Raw genomic sequence first — 24,511 nt, forward strand, 5'->3', positions numbered from 1 at the left:
AGTCAATTCAGAAAAACTGAAATGGTCTCATCATTTCTTCTGCGGCGGTATTTTATTCTTCTGGATTAATGCGACATGACAGTAAATAAAGTCAATATCATGTGGATGTTCTTAATATAACTGTTCTAAAAAATGAAGAGAACACACGTGACCTCAGAGAGATCCAGCAGCGCCGCAGGTTCACACGCATTCAGAAAGAATTCACTTTTATAAGAAGCTCAGAGCAGATTTACCCACAATCCTCTGCAGCTTTAGAATAACTCTGCAGATTTCCCAGCGTGCTTCTGTTATTAAAACGGCCGTGTGTCGGATCTGTTCTCTGTTCTACACATTGTGTTCAGCTGCCTGCTGCAGATTTCTGTCAACAACATCAGACTGAACAAACTGGTCTGATCACCTCAGGTCTGATGTATTTATCAGAATAAGCCGAGTATAATATGTGCGAACGACACACAGGAGTGTTTTCATCTAGTCCACTGGGCGTCTGAATGAGGTCATATTGATAAAACATGTATGACATCATCACTGACACCTGCACGTGAGCTGCTGAATTAAACATGTCGTCTGTCCTAGTGATGATGGTTTCCATAGTAACGCTGGCAGGACATTGCACATTAGAACAAATAACATGTCAATCTAATTACACATGATTCTTTTTTTTGGCGGGATTGAGACTTTGTTCTAAACAGAACCTGGATGTGTGTGTCATATATCCCATCAGCACCTGCGGCTTGAGTTTGAGCCCCTGAGTGAAGCGTTTGAAGAGTTTCATTCTGAGTCACCCGGACCTGATCTGAACTCTCTCCGTTAATAACATTCAATGATTTCATATTCTCAGTGTATACACTCATGTTTAACAGCTCACGTGAGGAAATACAGTATTACACACTAATAGTTACTATAGTAAACTGATGTTTCTCAATCTCACTAGATGTTCAATATCACTGCTGTGAAGTAAACTAGAGTATTGTGAAGTAAAACTCACAAGACAAACGTGTTCATGTTAGTTCATACTGAGGAAACAGAGCATCTCAAACTGACCTTCAGACGCTTTGCATCATGGGAAACAGTGTGTTCTGATTCATTACATTCCAGTAGAATAATAGAGAAAGAATCCTGTGGTGTTTCTACTTAACGCTGTTTTATTTGGCACATAAGTTTCAATATGAGCAACTAACAAACAGAGAAGAAAATCACAGCCCAGAATCTGACCAACACATTTCATCAGGAGAATAAAACTCTCGTTTCACATCAGAACAGAAATCTATCTGTAATGTCAAGTGATGAAGACGATGATGATGTGAGATTCTGAGCAGCTAGTGTAGCAGAATAACAGCAGGTTAAAGCTACACCAGCGTTTGGTTCAGACAGTTTAAGAGAAAAGAAAAATACAAAAGTTAAAGCGGCACTTTTCTCATTGGTACAAGCATTTGAATCAACTATTCAATCTATTTGACTAAATAAGACAATCTCTTCTAAACAATAGACATGTTGAGACACGTCAAAACATTCTTAAATCAGCAAAATGACGTTAAGAAAAATAAAGGTATTTTGATTTAAGAATGTTCACGTATTTGTATTGTAAAACAAGGCAAAAATACTGCGTAAAAAAGATATAGTTCAGATCATATCAGGTGAAGCAGCAAACTGAGTCGAGGTATTTTAATGTTGAGTTTAAAGTGAAGTCTTTACATCATCAACGAACACTAAAATGACACTTTTGGAAACGCTTGTTCAACATTCTATTGCTTTTCAATTCTCAAACTACATTCTACAGAAAGACTGAAAAAAATGAAAGGAATTAAAAGCTGAATTAAAACACAACAATACAAATAACATTATAAAACTCTGTTTTGGCAAAACTTCCCAAAATAAGAGAAAAATTATCTTTCATCAGTGGGAAACTTCATGAAGGAAAAGTTCTCCAAGAGAACAGACGACTTTCACGCTTTCGTCTCAAAATTTGGCCTCAGTTTTCTAATCTTGTTGTTTTGTTTCATCTCTTTGTTCAACAAGAATCAGAGTCCTAAACGTTTAAAGACTTTTCGTGTGAATCCTACAAACGTTATTTTGGTAAGACGAGTCAATCTTGTGTGTGTGTTTGTGTGTGTGTATGTGTGTATGTTAAACCATAAAACACACACAAATACAAACACAACATGAGAACTGGCATCAGGTGTGTTCATGTGAAACACTTACGAGGTATTTGGTTTTCTCAACACTAACAACTAACCGCTATTTGCTCATTTGGTATAATATCATATGAAAATATCTCTGACATTTAAGCTTTGTTAGTCTTCTAGAACAGAAGGTGTGTGGTGGTGTTGTAGAGTGCGGGGAGAGTTTAGCTTTGGTTTGTGGTCGGCGTACATGAAGGAAAGAAAACATTGTGGAGTGAAAAGAGAAGCACAAGTTCTTTGGATGTCCTTCTCTTCACAGAGAACACGCTTCAGTCACCAGACCAAACGCTGAAAGAATTCTTCAACAGTCCACACGGAGGATCCCGTCACTGTGTTTTCGGTTTGAGGTAGAGGCTTCATCAGCAGCAGGACGGGACAGTCGAAGGTCTTTGGATGTTTTGGTGAAGGGGTTTAAGGAAAGGGGGCGGGGTCTGAGGCTGCACAAACACACACTCACACAGGGTAAACATCCACAAAATGTGTTGAGGAACATCTCTAATGGCTCTCTAGCAGACAGTAGCTCGCTTTCTCTCTCTCTCTCTCTCTCTCTCTCTCTCTCTCTCTCTCTCACTCAAAGCCAGGTGAGCTGCCTATCTATACAGTATTTTAAAGCATCAAAGATGAGCTCATATCTGTTCTGATCTATAAATATTCTGTCTCAAAACCCTTTTGCACGAGTGCACGGTGTCTGTCATTGAGTTGATCTCTAGATAAAAGTTTGAAGTCTAGATTGGTATGAGAGGGTTCATTTCAATGTGTTTCTTTAGCTCTCAGTCTTATTACTCATTAGCCAAGTAAATGTTGTGACTGTGTCCTGAATTTCCCGCAGCATCACTGTGTGTGTGTGTGTGTGTGTGTGCAGCCCAGGGGGATGATGGGGATGGAGGTCTCTTCACCCTGTTCCATTGCCCTCACCCGTGCTGGTGCCCGCTGGGCATTGAGGTTCAATCATGACCCGACACTGACTGTGACCTGCCTGATATCCCGCTGACACGCCCTGAGAGAGATCAACACAGAATTTTTGAACATACAGTACAACAACACAACATCTCGGTTTGTGCGCGTGCGTGTTTCACCTGTGTCATGAGCTCAACAGCGTCAGCAGTACAGACGGTGGTCTCTTTAGTGGTGGAGCGTCTGTGTGAATCAGTTTGTCCTCCAGGGAGACTCCAGCTGCCCAGAGAACCCTTATGACAGAAGAAACTACACACAAACACACAAACTTTAGAATGTGTGAAGAAAGAGTTGAGTGATATGGGATGATTAACAAATCCAGGCACAGTCATCCGTGAACGTGATACACGTTACATTTGTATTTTACGATTCACAAACAAATGCCTTATGATTTGATTCTGTGAAATTTAGATTTGAATAAACACGAAGCGATTTGTACAAATAGAGGCAGATTTTTGATTGCAATGTTTTATTTTGTGTTCATGTTTATTGATTTTGCGCATACCAATGAGAAGTTGTGCATTTGTGTATCCTGCAACGCGCGTCCATTTATCCTGTTCGGTTCATTCGGATTTTGAGACTTTCTTTACGTGGTTTTCCATTGGACAATCCACACACACGCAACTGCAGATCCATGCGCAACCGTGCAAAAAATAAGAACTACCACTAGATGAAAGGCTTACGGAACCCATAGGTGCTGGTCCTATCATTAGAATATCATCAAAAAGTTGATGAATTTCACTATTTCCATTCAAAAAGTGAAACTTGTAAATTATATTAATTCATTGCACGCAGACTGATATATTTCAAATGTTTATTTATTTTAATTGTGATGATTATAACTGTCAACTAATGAAAATCCCAAATTGATCAGGTGTTTTAATTTAAAAGTCAAAGCATTTTCTCATAAAGTAAGTAGATGCAGTTATTAAAGTTACAGTGCAGTAGATGAGTCGATGAAGTTATTAAAGTTACAGTGCAGTAGATGAGTCAATGCAGTTATTAAAGTTACAGTGCAGTAGATGAGTCAATGTGGTTATTAAAGTTACAGTGCAGTAGATGAGTCAATGTGCCTCGAAGAGAAGGACAGTGCAGTAGATGAGTTGATGCGGTTATTAAAGTTACAGTGCAGTAGATGAGTCAATGCGGTTATTAAAGTTACAGTGCAGTAGATGAGTCAATGTGGTTATTAAAGTTACAGTGCAGTAGATGAGTCAATGCGGTTATTAAAGTTACAGTGCAGTAGATGAGTCAATGCGCTTATTAAAGTTACAGTGCAGTAGATGAGTCAATGCGGTTATTAAAGTTACAGTGCAGTAGATGAGTCAATGCGGTTATTAAAGTTACAGTGCAGTAGATGAGTCAATGCGGTTATTAAAGTTACAGTGCAGTAGATGAGTCAATGCGGTTATTAAAGTTACAGTGCAGTAGATGAGTCAATGCGGTTATTAAAGTTACAGTGCAGTAGATGAGTCAATGCGGTTATTAAAGTTACAGTGCAGTAGATGAGTAAGTGCGGTTATTAAAGTTACAGTGCAGTAGATGAGTCAATGCGGTTATTAAAGTTACAGTGCAGTAGATGAGTTAATGCGGTTATTAAAGTTACAGTGCAGTAGATGAGTCAGTGCGGTTATTAAAGTTACAGTGCAGTAGATGAGTCAATGCGGTTATTAAAGTTACAGTGCAGTAGATGAGTCAATGTGGTTATTAAAGTTACAGTGCAGTAGATGAGTCAATGTGCCTCGAAGAGAAGGACAGTGCAGTAGATGAGTTAATGCGGTTATTAAAGTTACAGTGCAGTAGATGAGTCAATGCGGTTATTAAAGTTACAGTGCAGTAGATGAGTCAATGTGGTTATTAAAGTTACAGTGCAGTAGATGAGTCAATGCGGTTATTAAAGTTACAGTGCAGTAGATGAGTCAATGCGCTTATTAAAGTTACAGTGCAGTAGATGAGTCAATGCGGTTATTAAAGTTACAGTGCAGTAGATGAGTCAATGTGGTTATTAAAGTTACAGTGCAGTAGATGAGTCAATGCGGTTATTAAAGTTACAGTGCAGTAGATGAGTCAATGCGGTTATTAAAGTTACAGTGCAGTAGATGAGTCAATGCGGTTATTAAAGTTACAGTGCAGTAGATGAGTCAATGCGGTTATTAAAGTTACAGTGCAGTAGATGAGTCAATGCGGTTATTAAAGTTACAGTGCAGTAGATGAGTTAATGCGGTTATTAAAGTTACAGTGCAGTAGATGAGTCAATGCGGTTATTAAAGTTACAGTGCAGTAGATGAGTCAATGTGGTTATTAAAGTTACAGTGCAGTAGATGAGTCAATGCGGTTATTAAAGTTACAGTGCAGTAACAGTGCAGTAGATGAGTCAATGCGGTTATTAAAGTTACAGTGCAGTAGATGAGTCAATGCGGTTATTAAAGTTACAGTGCAGTAGATGAGTCAATGCGGTTATTAAAGTTACAGTGCAGTAGATGAGTCAATGCGGTTATTAAAGTTACAGTGCAGTAGATGAGTCAATGCGGTTATTAAAGTTACAGTGCAGTAGATGAGTCAATGCGGTTATTAAAGTTACAGTGCAGTAGATGAGTCAATGCGGTTATTAAAGTTACAGTGCAGTAGATGAGTAAGTGCGGTTATTAAAGTTACAGTGCAGTAGATGAGTCAATGCGGTTATTAAAGTTACAGTGCAGTAGATGAGTTAATGCGGTTATTAAAGTTACAGTGCAGTAGATGAGTCAATGCGGTTATTAAAGTTACAGTGCAGTAGATGAGTCAATGTGGTTATTAAAGTTACAGTGCAGTAGATGAGTCAATGCGGTTATTAAAGTTACAGTGCAGTAGATGAGTCAATGCGCTTATTAAAGTTACAGTGCAGTAGATGAGTCAATGCGGTTATTAAAGTTACAGTGCAGTAGATGAGTTAATGCGGTTATTAAAGTTACAGTGCAGTAGATGAGTCAATGCGGTTATTAAAGTTACAGTGCAGTAGATGAGTCAATGTGGTTATTAAAGTTACAGTGCAGTAGATGAGTCAATGCGGTTATTAAAGTTACAGTGCAGTAGATGAGTCAATGCGGTTATTAAAGTTACAGTGCAGTAGATGAGTCAATGCGCTTATTAAAGTTACAGTGCAGTAGATGAGTCAATGCGGTTATTAAAGTTACAGTGCAGTAGATGAGTCAATGCGGTTATTAAAGTTACAGTGCAGTAGATGAGTCAATGCGGTTATTAAAGTTACAGTGCAGTAGATGAGTCAATGCGGTTATTAAAGTTACAGTGCAGTAGATGAGTCAATGCGGTTATTAAAGTTACAGTGCAGTAGATGAGTAAGTGCGGTTATTAACGTTACAGTGCAGTAGATGAGTCAATGCGGTTATTAAAGTTACAGTGCAGTAGATGAGTAAGTGCGGTTATTAACGTTACAGTGCAGTAGATGAGTCAATGCAGTTATTAAAGTTACAGTGCAGTAGATGAGTTAGTGCGGTTATTAAAGTTACAGTGCAGTAGATGAGTAAGTGCGGTTATTAACGTTACAGTGCAGTAGATGAGTCAATGTGGTTATTAAAGTTACAGTGCAGTAGATGAGTAAGTGCGGTTATTAACGTTACAGTGCAGTAGATGAGTCAATGCAGTTATTAAAGTTACAGTGCAGTAGATGAGTCACTGCAGTTATTAAAGTTACAGTGCAGTAGATGAGTAAGTGCGGTTATTAAAGTTACAGTGCAGTAGATGAGTCAATGCAGTTATTAAAGTTACAGTGCAGTAGATTTCTGTGCCGTGATGCTGACGGAAACCAGATTGATAATTGTCCAGATTGCCATTTGAGTTTAGGAATTTGTTCAGCTGATTGAAGACAACCTTTTCAATGATCGTGCCTATGAAGGAAGATTTGTTGGTAGACAGTAAGTTTTTGTCTAGATTGCTCTTATTTTAGTAAAGTCTTGACAACTGCAGTTTTTAGGGACTCTGGCAAAGTTCCTGAGAGAAATAACGTATTTACTATTTTTAAAAGATCTGCGTCTAAACAGTTAAACACTTTTTTGAAAAAGCATGCGGGGAGTGTCTCCAGGTTGCATGTTGAGGACTTAAGATGCGTTACTGTTTTCTCCAAAGTTTTCTGATCAATTGTCTGAAATTCAGATAATGTTGCTAATTTCTCAGATTGTTGTAATAAAGTCAGACTGACCTGAGTGCCATGTAGGGCTTTGCTGAATGCCATTCTGAAATTATTTATCTTCTCAAGGAAAAAAGTTGCAAACTTGTCATCAGAAAGCATTTAGAAGGGGACTTGATTTGAGGGTTTGTTAGTCTCTCTACAGTAGCAAAAAGCCTATGACTGTTGTTGCAGTCAATAGAAATAAATCTGTCTAGCTTTTTAATTTTTTTCAGTTTGGACAGTTATTTTATTTATTTTAGTCTAATCTAATTTCTTTCCGGAAAACCACCCCTAAAACTTTAAAAATTTTGCCCTGATGTTGTGCAACAAGAAGTCGTGACTGGACAACATAATGTTTCTAGTCACCTTGGTGTGCTGAGACAACCGCCACACTTCAAATTGTTTAAATTATTTGAAAAGTTTGAATTTTGTAGTGAAATTTGAAATAGTGAAATGCATCAACTTTTTGATGATATTCTAATGATAGGACCAGCACCTATGGTTTCCGTAAGCCTGTCATCTAGTGGCAGTTCTTATTTTTTGCACGGTTGCGCATGGATCTGCAGTTGCGTGTGTGTGGATTGTCCAATGGAAAACCGCGTAAAGAAAGTCTCAAAATCCGAATGAACCGAACAGGATAAATGGACGCGCGTTGCAGGATACACAAATGCACAACTTCTCATTGGTATGCGCAAAATCAATAAACATGAACACAAAATAAAACATTGCAATCACAAATCTGCCTCTATTTGTACAAATCGCTTCGTGTTTATTCAAATCTAAATTTCACAGAATCAAATCATAAGGCATTTGTTTGTGAATCGTAAAATACAAATGTAACGTGTATCACGTTCACGGATGACTGTGCCTGGATTTGTTAATCATTTTGAGTCGGAATTCATCCCATAGAGTGAGGTCAATTTGTGGGCAGACGTACCTGTGATGATATCCAAACATGAGGAAGAGAGCACAGAATATAATACAGGCCACACCGATGTGAATGCCAACCACGATCCCCGTGACTGAAGAATCAGAGTCCTGACGACAGTCACACAAACTCTCACCTGACACACACACACACAGTTGTGTTAGAGACAGCAGAGTCTTCCTGCACACTACACACTTCTTTCAGAGTGCTTTGAGTGATTATGAGGGCAGTAGTAGAGTAGAACAGATGTGTATTGTGTTTTCTCTTGTCATGTGTTTTTGGGTTGTGTTCACTGTTCAATCACCTGCTGCATCTTTCCTGCTCTTTTCTGTCTCAGCCAATGAGACGAGCCGTTTGTTGCTGATGCTGTCACCATTTCCATTAAAGGCTGTGAGCTGGATCTCATACACGGCTGCAGGTTCTGTCACGACAAAACACACAAAACACAACCCAGTGAGACACTGTGTGTGTCTGTGTGTTGATGTGTGTTTGTCTGTGTGTGTGTGTGTGTGTGTGTGTGTTGACTGACTGAGGTTAGAGATGGTGTGTTTGTTTGTATGTTGATGTGTATGTTGATTTGTGTGTGTGTTGACTGACTGAGGTTAGAGTTGGTGTGTGTGAGTGTTGATGTATGTGTGTTGATATTTGGTGTGTGTGTTTGTGTGTTGATGTGTGTGTGTTGACTGACCGAGGTTAGAGTTGGTGTGTGTGAGTGTTGATGTATGTGTGTTGATATTTGGTGTGTGTGTTTGTGTGTTGATGTGTGTGTGTTGACTGACCGAGGTTAGAGAAGGTGTGTGTGTTGATATGGCTGGGGAAACGCTCTTCAGTTGTGGTCTCTTGTTGTGTTATCATGCGTTGAGAGAGTTTATATCCCTCCACTCGACCGGCTTTACTGGGCAGATCCCAGAACACCTGCATGGCTGTGCTGTTCAGAACCTTCGTGAAGAAACTGGGCATACTGGGAACTGTTGGAGTGAACAAAGACACTTTCATATCAATTCCAGAAGTGGGTTTTTGAACTTCAGACATTTGAAAGCACATGAGTGAATTCTCTGCTCATTTGCTCACGGATGATGTGTGTTTAAGATCATTTTTGATCCATATTTCCTCATGAAAAGTGTTTTGAAATGAGCATGTTTGTACTGTGTGATGTCATGGTTGAGTTTTTAAAGATCTGTAGATCATGTGTGATGAAGTGGAAACAGCTCTCACCTCCTCCCAGTGTTGTGGTGATGATGGTGGGAGACTGCTGACTAGCTCCCTGAGGTGAATATGCCTTCACATAGATGGAGAATGTGGTGGCGGGCTCCAGGTTATTCAACTCATGTTGAAATGTGTCTTTAGTTACGGCCTCCTGAAGTTCACCGCTGTCAGGATCTGAAGAACACAAACATCATCAACACTTTCCTTCAAATCTCACAGCAGAAAACAATCAAACCATCTGTCTGTCTGTTTGTCTGTCTGTCTGTCTGTCAGTCTCACCGCCCAGCTTGCGGATGTGCAGCACGTATCCGATGATCCTGTCGCTGACGTTAGGTTCAGGCTGGTTCCAGCGGATCAGTAGTGAGGTGGTGGACAGCGGTGTGGCCGTGAGGTCCTGCGGGGCTTCTGGGAGATCATCAGAGCGAGAGACGGCGAGTCTGGCGCTTGCCTGGTTAGTTCCTGCACTATTCTCTGCTATACACTGATAGATCGCCTCATCCTGCGCTGTGATGCGCGTCACCGCCAGCGTACTAAACACAATATCACATGACATTTAACACCAACACAAGAGAGAGTGTGTGTGTCTACATAAATAAATCTATATATGAAGTGTGAACGTTTACCTGTTGTTGTTGGTGAGTTTGACGTTGCCTCCGGGTGTGAGAATCTTGCCGTTCTTCAGCCAGATGAGATGCGGCTCTGGAACGCCTTGTGCCTGACACGTGAACACAGCACTGCTGCCCATCACTTTAGACACCGACTGAGGCCACTGCAGAAACTCTGGGGGAGCTGAGAGAGAGAGAGAGAGAGAGACAGAGAGAGAGAGAGACAGAGAGAGACAGAGAGAGAGAGAGAGAGAGAGAGAGACAGAGAGAGAGAGAGACAGAGAGAGAGAGAGAGAGAGAGAGAGACAGAGAGAGAGAGACAGAGAGAGAGAGAGACAGAGAGAGAGAGACAGAGAGAGAGAGAGACAGAGAGAGACAGAGAGAGAGAGAGAGAGAGAGAGAGAGAGAGAGAGACCAGAGAGAGATTTGATTTTTCAACACATACATTTATTAAATCAGTTTCATTCACAATAACACCTATAACATCACAAAAAGCAGAGAAAAATCACTCACATCAACAAAGCAAAATATTAAAAATTAGATCTTCTTCCAAAACAGCACAAAATGCTTCATTAAAACACCACTGTAGTACAAACATATCTAAATCTTTCATCCCTTTGAAGTATTTAAACTCGACTGATATTCTTGATTTGATAAGGCCTTTGAACAAAAAAAGAACATCTATGCCATGTACATTATTCATCCTATTTTTTCTGGAGATATAAATTGCCATCTTTGCTTGTCCAACCATAAAGTTGATTAACTGCCATTTAAATCTTTGTATTCGTTTGTAACCAGCTCCCAAAATAAAGGCAGTGGGTGTGAAATTCTCCCCAAAACCTAAAAACAACGTTCTCAATACATTAAACAGTGGTTCAGCCTTCTACATTCCAAAAAACAATGAAAAATTGTTTCCCACCCTTAGTCCACAAAAAACACAAACATCACTGGTGCTGGGATTAATAATAGAAACAAAAGAGTTTACACCAACAGCACCCTTCAGGATTTTCCACTGTAAGTCTCCAGTTTTCTTTATCAATGGTGGTTTGTAAAAGACCTTCCAATAAGGTTTAATCTGGTCACCCAATCCAATTTTATCCCTCCATACATTGTCAGTTTTATCACAGAGTGTTTTGTGTATTATTTTAACAAAGCATTTGTACATAGTCTTTCCATTTAATTCATATAAATCCAAATCCTTAAAAATATCATGTCCTTTAAGACCGGTGTTATCCAAGGTCTGGGAAATGGGTCCTTTATATTTGGAACCAAGATTCCTTCTTTGTATCTTTTAATCATTGTCAGATCATCAGCAGTCAGCCTTTTTGACCAAAGTTCCATAATTTTTGAAGTACAACGCCATGACTTTAGGCCTAACAAGGACGCCACAGCAGATACATCATCCAGATCGGGACCAGCAATTTGTATTATATGTCCTAATTTCACAGTCTTGGTGTCACACAATCTCTGAGATAGGCCTAATACTTGTTCCGTTATGTCCAGGCGACCTCCCCTGACTAGAGGCTCCTCCAACAACCAGAACAATGAGTCAGTGTTTTCTGGTCCTCTGGTATTAAAAGAACCCCAGATCTTAAGCAGCTTCTGGTAAAAAGTAGATAGTCCATACATATGTACCTTGTTTGTGTCCACAAGAAATAGGGCAATATCCAGTCCAATTCCATCCACACGCTGAAGTATGCTTTTGGCTATGCCCCTCCATATTAAATGCGCTGGGCCTGTTAGGAGTCTCTGAATAAACTGGAGTCGAAAGGTTGCATGCCTGCTCAGCAAGGACACCAGGCCTTGTCCACCTTCTTCCACTGGCAAAAATAAAACACCTTGGGGAACCCAGTGCAATTTGTCCCAGAAGAAGTCGACAAGTTTTGCCTGCAGTTTTGACAACAGTCCAGTTGGGGGGTCCAGACACCAAAGCTTATGCCATAAGGCTGATGCTATCAAGTTATTTATTATTAAAACTCTCCCTCTAAAAGACAATTGAACATGTATCCACTTCCATTTTTGGAGTCTACCCTCCATTTTTTCCGTTATCCCATCCCAATTTTTATGCTGTATGCAGGCATCCCCGAGGTACACTCCCAAATATTTAATACCTTCCTTTTTCCAGATTAGACCACCAGGTAAGGTTGGAACACCATTTATCCATTTACCACGAATCAAAGCATCACTTTTCCCCCAGTTCACTTTAGCAGAGGATATTACACCAAAATCATGAACAATGGATATCATATTATTAACATCATTTTGACTATTTATAAAAACCACAACATCATCTGCATAAGCAGATATTTGATGTTGAACATTATCAGAGCCTATTTTAAAACCTTCAACTTTTGAGCGAAGCATGTTCAACATGGGCTCAATGGCCAAAGAATATAGCATCCCAGATAAAGCGCACCCCTGCCTTATACCTCTTCCTATCTTAAAGGGGCCACTCAAACCACCATTGATTTTCAGTATGCTTTCAATGTCTTGATACATCACTTTAATCATCCCGGAAAAAATCGAGCCAAAACCAAAAGCTTCCAGAGTATCCCATAGATATTGATGTTCTATTCCATCAAACGCTTTTTCCTGGTCGATGGAAACGAAACCAGAATTCAAGTCACTGTAGGTAGAAACATCAAAGATATCTCTAACAAGGGAGATGTTATCTGTAATAGCCCTGCCAGGCACACAATAGGTCTGATCAAAATGAATAATCTGCCCCATCACATCTTTTAGTCTGTTGGCCAAGACTTTCGAGAATATTTTTTTTTACAATATCTGCAACCCTATCTGACCTAAAACCCACTAACACAAAATCAAACAAAAAGCCTGTAAATGAGAAATGGTTTGATAAGGAGTGTGAAAACCTTAGAAAAGAAGTAAGAATTCTATCAAATCAGAAACACAGAGATGCTGACAATGTAAACACACGCCAACTCTACCATGAAAATGTTAAACAATATAAGGAAACACTAAGGAAGAAAAAGAAACAAGATACACAAAACCAGTTAAAAGCAATTGAACAATCTCTAGAAACAAATCGCTTCTGGGAACATTGGAACACACTTAACAAACCCCACCATGAAGATCTTCCCATTCAGAACGGAGACGTATGGATAAAGCACTTCTCAAACCTCTTTAGTAAAATAAACAAGAACCATGAACAAACTAACCTACACAACAAACTATGCACTCTGGAGTCAACAATTAAAGATTACCAAAACCCTTTAGACTATCCAATTACACTCGCTGAACTAGAACAAAATATACCAAAACTTAAATCCCAAAAAGCAAGTGGTATCGACGGTATCCTAAACGAGATGATTAAACACGCAGACCAAAAACTTACACTCACCATCCTCAAACTGTTTAATATCATCTTAAGTACAGGTATATTTCCCACAATCTGGAACCAAGGTCTCATAACTCCAATCCATAAAAGTGGAGACAAATTCGACCCTAATAATTACCGCTGAATATGTGTAAACAGCAACCTAGGTAAACTCCTCTGTAACATTATTAACAGCAGACTTCTCCAATATCTAAACAACCAAAACATCCTGAGAAAATGCCAAATTGGTTTCCAACCCAAATACCGCACATCCGATCATATATACACTCTTCGTACCTTAATTGACAAAGAAACAAACCAAAAGAAAAGAAAGCTCTACTCATGCTTTGTTGACTTCAAAAAAGCTTTTGACTCAATCTGGCATGAGGGACTTTTTCTTCAGTTGATTCAATGCAGCATCGGAGGAAAAACCTACGACATCATCAAATAAATGTACACCAATAACACATTTGCAGTTAAAATTGGCAACAAGCACACAGACTTTCTCTCCCAGAGTCGTGGAGTGAGACAGGGCTGTAGTCTAAGTCCTACACTATTTAACATTTACATGAATGAACTAGCTGGAGCTCTAGAACAGTCACCAGCACCCGGCCCGACCTTACAAGACACCGAAGTGAAATGTCTCCTGTTTGCAGACGATCTGGTGCTGCTGTCACCCACAAAAGAGGGTCTACAGCAACATCTGGACACCCTGCACACTTTCTGCCAAACATGGGCCCTATCGGTTAACCTTAAGAAGACTCGAGTCATGATATTCCAAAAAAAGCCCAGTAGCCAAAATCAACATCACCGTTTCAAACTAAACAACGTGCCCCTAGAACACACCAAGAACTACACATATCTTGGTATAAACATTAGTAACACCGGAAACTTAAACAAGGCTGTGAATGACCTGAGAGACAAGGCACGAAGAGCCTTTTACGCCATAAAAAAGAATATCAAAATTGACATCCCAACCGTAATCTGTCTGAAAATAATACAATCAATTATAGAACCAATCGCGCTGTATGGAAGTGAGGTTTGGGGTCCTCTCGCCAACCAAGAGTTCACCAGATGGGACAAACACCCAATAGAGATTCTGCAAACAGAAATGTGTAAAAACATTCTACGGGTACAGAGAAAAACTCCAAACAATGCCTGCAGAGCAGAATTAGGACTGTATCCTCTAATCATTAAAATACAAAAAAGAGCTTTAAAATTCTACACACACCTTAAGAACAGCGACACAGACACACTCCATCACAAAGCCTTAAGTCATCAAGAGCTGAGCCCAGAGAGAAACCCCTTCATCCAACTGATCTCACAACTAACTCTACAACCCCAAACATGCCCAAGTCAACCCCAAACCCCAGCCAGACTAAACCAAATGATCAAAAGACAAAAAGAGAAATATCTCAAACACTGGACAGAAGCAACAGCTCAGCAAAGTAAAGTGGAATGCTATCTGTCACTAAAGAGAGAATATAAAGTGTCAGAATAGCTCACAAGCGTATCAGACCCTAAACTAAGAAAAGTGTTGAGCATGTACAGACTCAGTGATCACCAGCTCACTGTAGAGACGGGCAGACACAGACACACATGGACACCGAGAGAAGAGCGACTGTGTCCACACTGCACACACAATCAAGTGGAAACAGAGCTGCACTTTCTCCTCTCCTGTCCCAACTACACACACATCAGAGAAACATTCTTCCCCCAGTTTACAAACTTACACAAAGACTTTGACCAGTTTCAACAAAAGGACAAGATCTCATACATACTGGGAGAAAAGTCAAGAAGCTCAAACCTGCTGCAAGATATGTCAAGTCCTGCCACGACCAAAGAACAACCAGCACAACACAACACAACACTGACAGGACAACACACACAAACTGACACTGTCACCCTCATTGAGAACTTTAATTAAAACTCTTTTTCTGTTTATATTGAGATGTATATATATATAGATTTTTACTTATAGACTTTTAATTTTATTCTATCTTATTTTTGATCTTAATCTGTATTTCTGCATGTTTATATTTAATCTTGTGCTTTGGCAATGTAAATTTTCTTTTATCATGCCAATAAAGCTCCTTTGAATCTTGAATCTTGAATCAGAGAGAGAGACAGAGAGAGAGAGAGACAGAGAGAGAGACAGAGAGAGAGAGAGACAGAGAGAGAGACAGAGAGAGACAGAGAGAGAGAGAGAGAGACAGAGAGAGAGACAGAGAGAGAGACAGAGAGAGAGAGAGAGAGAGAGAGAGACAGAGAGAGAGACAGAGAGAGAGAGACAGAGAGAGACAGACAGAGAGAGACAGAGAGACAGAGAGAGAGACAGAGAGAGAGAGAGACAGAGAGAGAGACAGAGAGAGAGACAGAGAGAGAGACAGAGAGAGAGAGAGAGGTCTCATAACTCCAATCCATAAAAGTGGAGACAAATTCGACCCTAATAATTACCGCGGAATATGTGTAAACAGCAACCTAGGTAAACTCCTCTGTAACATTCTTAACAGCAGACTTCTCCAATATCTAAACAACCAAAACATCCTGAGAAAATGCCAAATTGGTTTTCAACCCAAATACCGCACATCCGATTATATATACACTCTTCGTACCTTAATTGACAAAGAAACGAACCAAAATAAAAGAAAGCTCTACTCATGCTTTGTCGACTTCAAAAAAGCTTTTGACTCAATCTGGCATGAGGGACTTTTTCTTCAGTTGATTCAATGCGGCATCGGAGGAAAAACCTACGACATCATCAAATCAATGTACACCAATAACACAGTTGCAGTTAAAATTGGCAACAAGCACACAGACTTTCTCTCCCAGAGTCGTGGAGTGAGACAGGGCTGTAGTCTAAGTCCTACACTATTTAACATTTACATCAATGAATTAGCTGGAGCTCTAGAACAGTCACCAGCACCCGGCCCGACCTTACAAGACACCGAAGTGAAATGTCTCCTGTTTGCAGACGATCTGGTGCTGCTGTCACCCACAAAAGAGGGTCTACAGCAACATCTGGACACCCTGCACACTTTCTGCCAAACATGGGCCCTATCGGTTAACCTTAAGAAGACTCGAGTCATGATATTCCAAAAAAAGCCCAGTAGCCAAAATCAACATCACCGTTTCAAACTAAACAACGTGCCCCTAGAACACACCAAGAACTACACATATCTTGGTATAAACATTAGTAACACCGGAAACTTAAACAAGGCTGTGAATGACCTGAGAGACAAGGCACGAAGAGCCTTTTACGCCATCAAAAAGAATATCAAAATTGACATCCCAACCGTAATCTGGTTGAAAATAATACAATCAATTATAGAACCAATCGCGCTGTATGGAAGTGAGGTTTGGGGTCCTCTCGCCAACCAAGAGTTCACCAGATGGGACAAACACCCAATAGAGATTCTGCAAACAGAAATGTGTAAAAACATTTTACGGGTACAGAGAAAAACTCCAAACAATGCTTGCAGAGCAGAATTAGGACTGTATCCTCTAATCATTAAAATACAAAAAAGAGCTTTAAAATTCTACACACACCTTAAGAACAGCGACACAGACACACTCCATCACAAAGCCTTAAGCCATCAAGAGCTGAGCCCAGAGAGAAACCCCTTCATCCAACTGATCTCACAACTAACTCTACAACCCCAAACATGCCCAAGTCAACCCCAAACCCCAGCCAGACTAAACCAAATGATGAAAAGACAAAAAGAGAAATATCTCCAACACTGGACAGAAGCAACAGCTCAGCAAAGTAAACTGGAATGCTATCTGTCACTAAAGAGAGAATATAAAGTGTCAGAATACCTCACAAGCGTATCAGACCCTAAACTAAGAAAAGTGTTGAGCATGTACAGACTCAGTGATCACCAGCTCACTGTAGAGACGGGCAGACACAGACACACATGGACACCGAGAGAAGAGCGACTGTGTCCACACTGCACACACAATCAAGTGGAAACAGAGCTGCACTTTCTCCTCTCCTGTCCCAACTACACACACATCAGAGAAACATTCTTCCCCCAGTTTACAAACTTACACAAAGACTTTGACCAGTTTCAACAAAAGGACAAGATCTCATACATACTGGGAGAAAAGTCAAGAAGCTCAAACCTGCTGCAAGATATGTCAAGTCCTGCCACGACCAAAGAACAAGCAGCACAACACAACACAACACTGACAGGACAACACACACAAACTGACACTGTCACCCTTATTGAGAACTTTAATTAAAACTGTTTTTCTGTTTATATTGAGATGTGTATATATATAGATTTTTACTTATAGACTTTTAATTTTATTCTATTTTATTTTTGATCTTAATCTGTATTTCTGCATGTTTATATTTAATCTTGTGCTTTGGCAATGTAAATTTTCTTTTATCATGCCAATAAAGCTCCTTTGAATCTTGAATCTTGAATCTTGAATCTTGAGAGAGAGAGATAGAGAGAGAGAGAGGCCTTATTGTCACAAATCATCATATTTGTGGGTGTGATGTTGTTTCTCTCATGATCAGCAGGTGTCAGTGTTAAGACTACACACACACTCGCACACAAACACAAACACACACACACACACACACTATATTGATCTGTGTGTTTTATTATAGTTGACATGAGACAAACAGATTAAAGTGTGTTACATTACAGATTAAAAGCTGCACAACACATCACAATCATCACATGACAGCTGTCTGTAAAGCTTTTAATATTGTTCAAAATTCCAAAAGTTATGTTTCAAATTTTCAGCTTCATGCAGATCACAGAGAGTGTGTGTGTGTGATGTGTGGAACATGATCAATACTCAGAACGAATGTGAAACTTGTATGTTGACTGATTGTATAACTTTCAGTTTTTAAAACAGTTTAAATAGATTTACAGACTTAAAGCAGTGTCATTTCACACACCATATATCACATATTGTAACAAGTCCATGTGTTGTTTTTAATATTGTGCAGCCCTTATTCAAACAATCAGATATTTCTGCAGTGTTTCACACACACACACACACACAGACAGACACACACACACACACACACACACACACCGCAGGTCAGAGGTCTCACACACACACAATTATTCCTCCCCCTTCTCCTTCATTATTCTCCTGTCTCAGACACAGTGAAGATCAGTGTTGTTCATCTGTAAAACATCTCTCTGAACAGAAATATGAAAGTATGAATAAACGATCTCGTTCAGTTTGTGTTTTCTTTGCTGCGCTGGTTGTTCTGTTGTCATGACAGGAGTCATCTCACAGTCAGGTTTGAGTTTATAAAGCATTCTCTCTCAGTATGAGCCCAAGGTTTGTTCCTTCTGCTCAATGCTCTTCATCTCACTGGTTTGTGGGGTAAAGTGTGTTTGTCAGAATCAGACCAGATGCATCAGACCGAATCATCAGACCACATGGTCCTCTCTCTCTCTCTCTCTCTCGCACAAACACAAACACAAACGCACACGCACACGCACTGCAGGTTCATGTAGATATCCAGTAAGCTCAGTGTGTGAGTGTGTGTGTGTGTGTACCTTGCACCACCAGTCGGCCCAGTGCAGTTCTTCTCATTCTGGTTCCGGGTCTGTTAGCAGAACACACATAGACACCAGAATGCTGTAGAGACACGTCTGAGATGATGAGATTCCCTGTGCCCAACACCTCGATGCCCTCCACACCTATAGAGCGCCCGTCTGACACACACACACACACACACACACACACACACACAGTGTTAGTCCCGTCACAGGTTTAGCTCTGTATCATGAGTACAGTGAGGTCAGCGTGTGAGATGTTACCCAGTCTGCTCCAGGACACGATGGGTCGAGGGTTACCGGTGGCGATGCACTCCAGTATAGCCGTCTGATGGACGTTCAGAGTGAGATTCTGAGGTCCAGAGAGAATGACCGGATCCTTATACAGACCATTACCTGCCACTGACACACACACATATGATCATGTGAGAGGTTCATTCTGACATACAGACAGACAGACAGACGGTGTTGATCTATACCTGTGACAGACAGCTGGGCTTCATGACTGTAGCGTGTGTTTGCCATGTTTGAAGCCATACAGCGATACACACCGCTGTCAGACTGACGCACTCCTGTGATGTGAAGAATACCATTGGGCAGAAGTGTGTACCTGACCACAAAACATTAACACAACATCACGATAACACGACAACACACAACACCACATCACATCATGATGAATCACAACAACAAAAACTGACACACAATGAGAGCAGGTGTGTGTGTCACCTGTTATCATCCTTGTTTATGGCCGTTCCGTTCCTCTCCCAGCTGATGTTGGCTTCAGGAACGCCGCTCACAGCGCAGTGAAACCGAGCGACGCCTCCTTCATCCACACTTACAGACTTCGGGTGCGTGTGAAACTTTGGGAGAGCTGAGCGAGAGACACCGGTGAGAAATGATCACTCCGTGTTTCATCTCGGAGACACATTTGAGATATGATGGAGATGACAGGTGACTCACATGCGAGCTGTACGTGTGCCTTGCGGCTGATGATCAGGCCGTATCGGTTCTGTGCGGAGCAGTCGTACTCGCCGGCATCGCTCTGGTCGCTGCCCCGTCGCTTCTGAAAGTTGGGAATCAAGAGTGTGCCGTTCTCCGACACCAGCGCTCTCACTCCCAGAGGTATAGGTACACCATTCCGTCTCCAGGTGATCATGATAGGCCCCTCCCCTTCTACCTGACAGTCTAGCATGAGGGGGCGGTCCCTCACAGCGATGACATCACTGGGTTCTTTGATGAAGGATAATTCTGAAGCTCCGCTCACACCTGGAGAACAGACGTGCTCAGAAAACCATCATGTGGAACACAGACACGGTGAATGATGTGAGAGAACATCAGGATTACCAGTGATGAGGATGAGGAGGATGATGAAGATGATGCATCAGGAGAGATGATGAAACTGGCGGTGTGTCACAATCAGCTCTGTTACACTTTAATACATCACACACACACACACACACACTAATAATGATGCTATGAAGTGAAGAACTTTACTGAATTCATTGGCATCATTAACTTGAACTCCATGAGATGTTGTTCGTTTGTAAGTGTTTGGTTTGTGTTTCTCTGGTATTGTTGAGCTCTGTCGAACTTAAACTTGACTTTCTCAAGAGAGATTGATGCGTCATTCACACAATAACACCCCACCCTCTGTAACAGCCCCATCGTTCCTGCCCCTGTCTGAAGAGCCATCTGCCCCTCCCTCCCTCCCTCCGTCTGCCCCGCATCTCTTTCACAGGAGTGTGAGGGTGACTTTCCCATGCCACAGCATCCCTCAAAACCACTGCCCCCCCGCAGCTGCCAAACACACAACAAAACACTTCACTTGCTCTTGAACTTGAAAACACAAACTCCTCTGTAAAATGTAAACTTCTGCGTGACGTCTGGTGTCTAGACCAGCGACAGCTGACCGTCTGCACAATCCAACATCCCACCTAAAATCGCACAATGTCCCAGACAACATCACACCTAACATCGCACAAAATTCCACCTCACGTCCACTACATGTCAATTACATGTCATCTACATGTCAACTACATGTCAACTACAGCTCATCTACACTTCTCTGACATATATTCTCCTCTTTCTTGGCTTGATAACATTTCCTTAATCTAATGGTTCTTACTGCAGCAATCTGAACATTTCTCATCACATTCTTCCATCATAAAATCATTTACATTACTCTACTACTGCACATTAATGTGATTTCAGTTTATCCGTAGACATTTCAGAAAAAATATCTTTCTTACTATTGTTGTCTTGGTTTCCAGCACAAAAGAACTAAACATTCTTAATCGAAACACTTAAGAAGCAAAATGACCAAATCAAGGAGAAGTCTTTTGTTTTATTAGAACGATATGAAGTCTTGATTTGGGTAGAAAATAATCACTTCATCTATAAACTAGAAATGTATAAAAACTATAAAAAATAAACTTGAATCATTCTGTTATTCACTTTGAAGTACATCATTTTTTTTACAATAACAAACATTATCTTAAGTCGTTCTGTTTCTCAAGAAATGGTCTCATGATTTAAGAATGTTTTGAATGAAAAACAAGACAACAATGTAAAGTAACAAATTCATTTTTTGCAGAGTCGGCGAGGTCAAAAGAGTCTTCGCCACAGAAACACATGATGTGATCTCCACACACAGTCGTGTCTGTGTTTTCCTCAAGTGAATGAAACCACACCAGACAACATTAACTTCTCATTTGCATGAGTACTTTTAAAAACACTTTGGTTTGGGGGGGTTTGGTCTCTTTGTTGAATGAGAAAGTCTCACACAGCAGCTGTGTTGAACAGCAGAGCATCTTCAGCAGGAAACAGAGGAGAACATCAGCTCCGCCCCTCCGTCTCCAGCGACAGACTGTGACCTCACATCCTAGAGGTCATGAGAGAGTCCTGATGCTCTTTGTCTTGTGGAGTGGACGTGAACTTCAGCTCTCATTAATCTCTGTGGCATCTGCTGGTCAGACGTCTTCAATCTGAATCATTGATGTCACACCACACAACTATACAACAAACAACAAAACTTAAACAATAGAAGTAAAAGTGCAGTAATCATAGTATTTTTTGTAACTGTGGTATAACCATTGATTTTCATCTTTTCATCTTACACTTTAAAAGTAAAAGTTCATCATTATCAGTTTCATCAAAGTTAAATCCAGTAAACATTTATACCCCAGTATGATACAAGTCAAACATCACACTTCTATTGGTGCTTTTAAATAGTCCTCATGAGTTTTACTCTTAGACGGAACAAAACATGTTTCACATGGCAGTGCTGTTGTGCTATTGAGATGATATTGTACTGAAGTGATGGAGACGTCTGTAGAGATCTCAGCATGACATGACAGTATAATAGAAGTGAAACAGATCTGTGCGTGTCTCTGTCATTTAAATCTCATTCATGAAAGAGTCTTTACTCATCATCCTGTCATTTCAAACTATTCTCAAACTTCTGCTTTATAATCCCTCATTCCTCCTGCAGACACACTTTTCTAGAAAAAAAATGTGACAGTTGTGGATGTATATGTGATATTGTGAATAATGTCATCATCACAGCGGCTGTGTGTGAGCAGTCCGTGTCTCATTGACCACTAACAAATTACCATATTCATGAAACACATTCAGTTCCCACAGTGTTGAAAAGAATCTGCTGCTGCTAATTAGCAAAATGAATCTGAGAGCACACACACACAGACACACGCACACACAGACACACACACACACAGACACACACACACACACACACGCACATACACACACGCACATACACACACGACACACACACACAGATACACACACACACGCAGACACACACACACACACGCAGACACACACACACGCACATACACACACACGCAGACACACACACACGCACATACACACACACACACACGCACATACACACACACACACACACACACGCAGACACACACACACGCACGCAGACACACACACAGACACGCACACACACGCAGACACACACACACACACGCAGACACACACGCACACACACACACAGACACACACACACAGACACACACACACAGACACACACACACGCACGCAGACACACGCACGCAGACACACACACAGACACACACACGCACACACACGCAGACACACACACACACGCAGACACACACGCACACACACACACAGACACACACACACACACAGACACACACACACACGCAGACACACACACACACAATGTGAGCGCAGACGGTCTGGAGCGCATGCAGTGTAGATCTTTTGGATTAACCTTTTGAACCCTGTATATGTGTATATGTGTGTGTGTGTGTGTGTGTGTGTGTGTAACAGTTGCTGATGGATTACCCCCAAACCTCCCCCAACCCTAAACATCCAGTCATATGAAAATGAGTGTCAGGTCAGAGGTCAGAGGTCAGGGTCAATGTCTGTCTGTTGTTCTCTGATGCACATGAACTTCAGCTCAAAATAAACCAGAAGAGACAATCCACAGTCACACCAATATCAAAATAACTCACAATCTACACAACTCATATTCAAGCATTCGCAATATTATAACACCACAATTAAATAAAGTCACATCGATTAAAGCACAAAACTGACGGATGTCTCCTGAAATATCTCAGATTATCAATAAACCATCGAGACCATAAACAATAAAACACACAAACTCTCCAAAACGAAACTCTGTAAGTAAACAAACAGAGATGAAACGTAACACGCTTCGAGTTTAAATAAATAAATAGAGATGAAATGCAACATGTGTAAAGTTTAAATAAATAAAGAGAGAGAAGTTCAAGTCAAACTCTCACCTGCGACTGTGACGCAAAGGAGCAGCAGATGTGTGAATGTCGTCATCATTTATTCCAGGTTTATAATCGCGTTGATATCACGTTCAGTTGTTTAAATGTATTTTTTGTTCATGACAGAAACTCTCACATCTGACATTTAAACGCAGAAAAATCTCTTTTCTCTCCCGGTTAATAATCCAGAACGACGTGCGCGTGAGTATCTGCTCGCGTCTGACTGACTGACACTGACCGGTGCGCGTGTGAGTTTAGAGGGGCGGAATCAACTGAACTCATCGGCCAATCAGAGAAGAGCACAGAGACACGCGTGTATGATGTGTTTAATATTGAACACGCGCTGCCTGCTGAAGTCTGAAGTCCATTTATAAAGTTTTCATTAGTTTGATTGATTTTACTAAAACAGCAAGTCGAACAGAATCACTACAATACAATACATCAATATGACAATATGACAATATGACATCTTACTCAGGTTACACACCTGTCATTAATGTCACACAAGCTCACTTTATAAAAACATTCTGTGAAATGTTAAGTTTTTTTATGTCAAACCAAAAAGTCTCATTCAAATGTTGTTTAGAGAATTAAAAGAGGGACACAGCAGGACACATGAGTTCTTTCAGAGATGATGTTCTTCAGTAAAGCTGATGCGTGTGTCTTTAAATATGTGATTAATCTGAGATGAAATGAGCTTGAAACTCTCATGTAGAAACACTCACAAATGAAATGAAGAACAAATAGACACTGATGTTTGATGTTCATAAATCTCTTTTCTTAAAAAACAACCACAACAT

The 24,511-nt window shown here is 40.6% G+C and overlaps 1 protein-coding gene across 4 annotated transcripts; it reads right to left on the reverse strand.

The window, feature by feature from the left end:
- Positions 1-1,137: 1,137 nt before the first annotated feature.
- LOC130432402 (immunoglobulin superfamily DCC subclass member 3) lies at positions 1,138-23,918 on the reverse strand. Of its 4 annotated transcripts, XM_056761740.1 has the most exons (16): positions 23,721-23,918; positions 21,695-21,923; positions 20,257-20,342; positions 19,873-20,178; positions 19,639-19,783; positions 19,389-19,519; positions 19,174-19,311; positions 18,910-19,068; positions 10,057-10,222; positions 9,713-9,963; positions 9,443-9,607; positions 9,007-9,195; positions 8,532-8,648; positions 8,237-8,363; positions 3,257-3,383; positions 1,138-3,177 (listed from the first exon to the last, which is right to left on the reverse strand). In XM_056761740.1, the coding sequence occupies exons 4-16, from the start codon at positions 20,102-20,104 to the stop codon at positions 3,073-3,075; spliced, it is 2,052 nt and encodes a 683-aa protein (XP_056617718.1). In that variant the 5' UTR covers positions 20,105-20,178; positions 20,257-20,342; positions 21,695-21,923; positions 23,721-23,918; the 3' UTR covers positions 1,138-3,072. The 4 variants fall into 4 exon arrangements, with proteins under 4 accessions (XP_056617718.1, XP_056617717.1, XP_056617720.1 ...); XM_056761739.1 differs by lacking the exon at positions 21,695-21,923; XM_056761742.1 differs by lacking the exon at positions 23,721-23,918 and having other exon boundaries at positions 21,695-21,984.
- Between the last annotated feature and the right edge of the window lie 593 nt (positions 23,919-24,511).

Source organism: Triplophysa dalaica, chromosome 12, assembly GCF_015846415.1.
Source record: "Triplophysa dalaica isolate WHDGS20190420 chromosome 12, ASM1584641v1, whole genome shotgun sequence".
Taxonomy (NCBI): domain Eukaryota; kingdom Metazoa; phylum Chordata; class Actinopteri; order Cypriniformes; family Nemacheilidae; genus Triplophysa; species Triplophysa dalaica.

Coding starts and splice junctions, on each gene's coding strand:
- LOC130432402 (XM_056761739.1), bottom strand. CDS start 20,104: ATGCTAGACTGTCAGGTAGAAGGGGAGGGGCCTATCATGATCACCTGG. Junction 19,069..19,173: donor CGTGTCCTGGAGCAGACTGG/GTAACATCTCAC, acceptor TGTGTGTGTCAG/ACGGGCGCTCTATAGGTGTG. Junction 9,964..10,056: donor AAACTCACCAACAACAACAG/GTAAACGTTCAC, acceptor TATTGTGTTTAG/TACGCTGGCGGTGACGCGCA.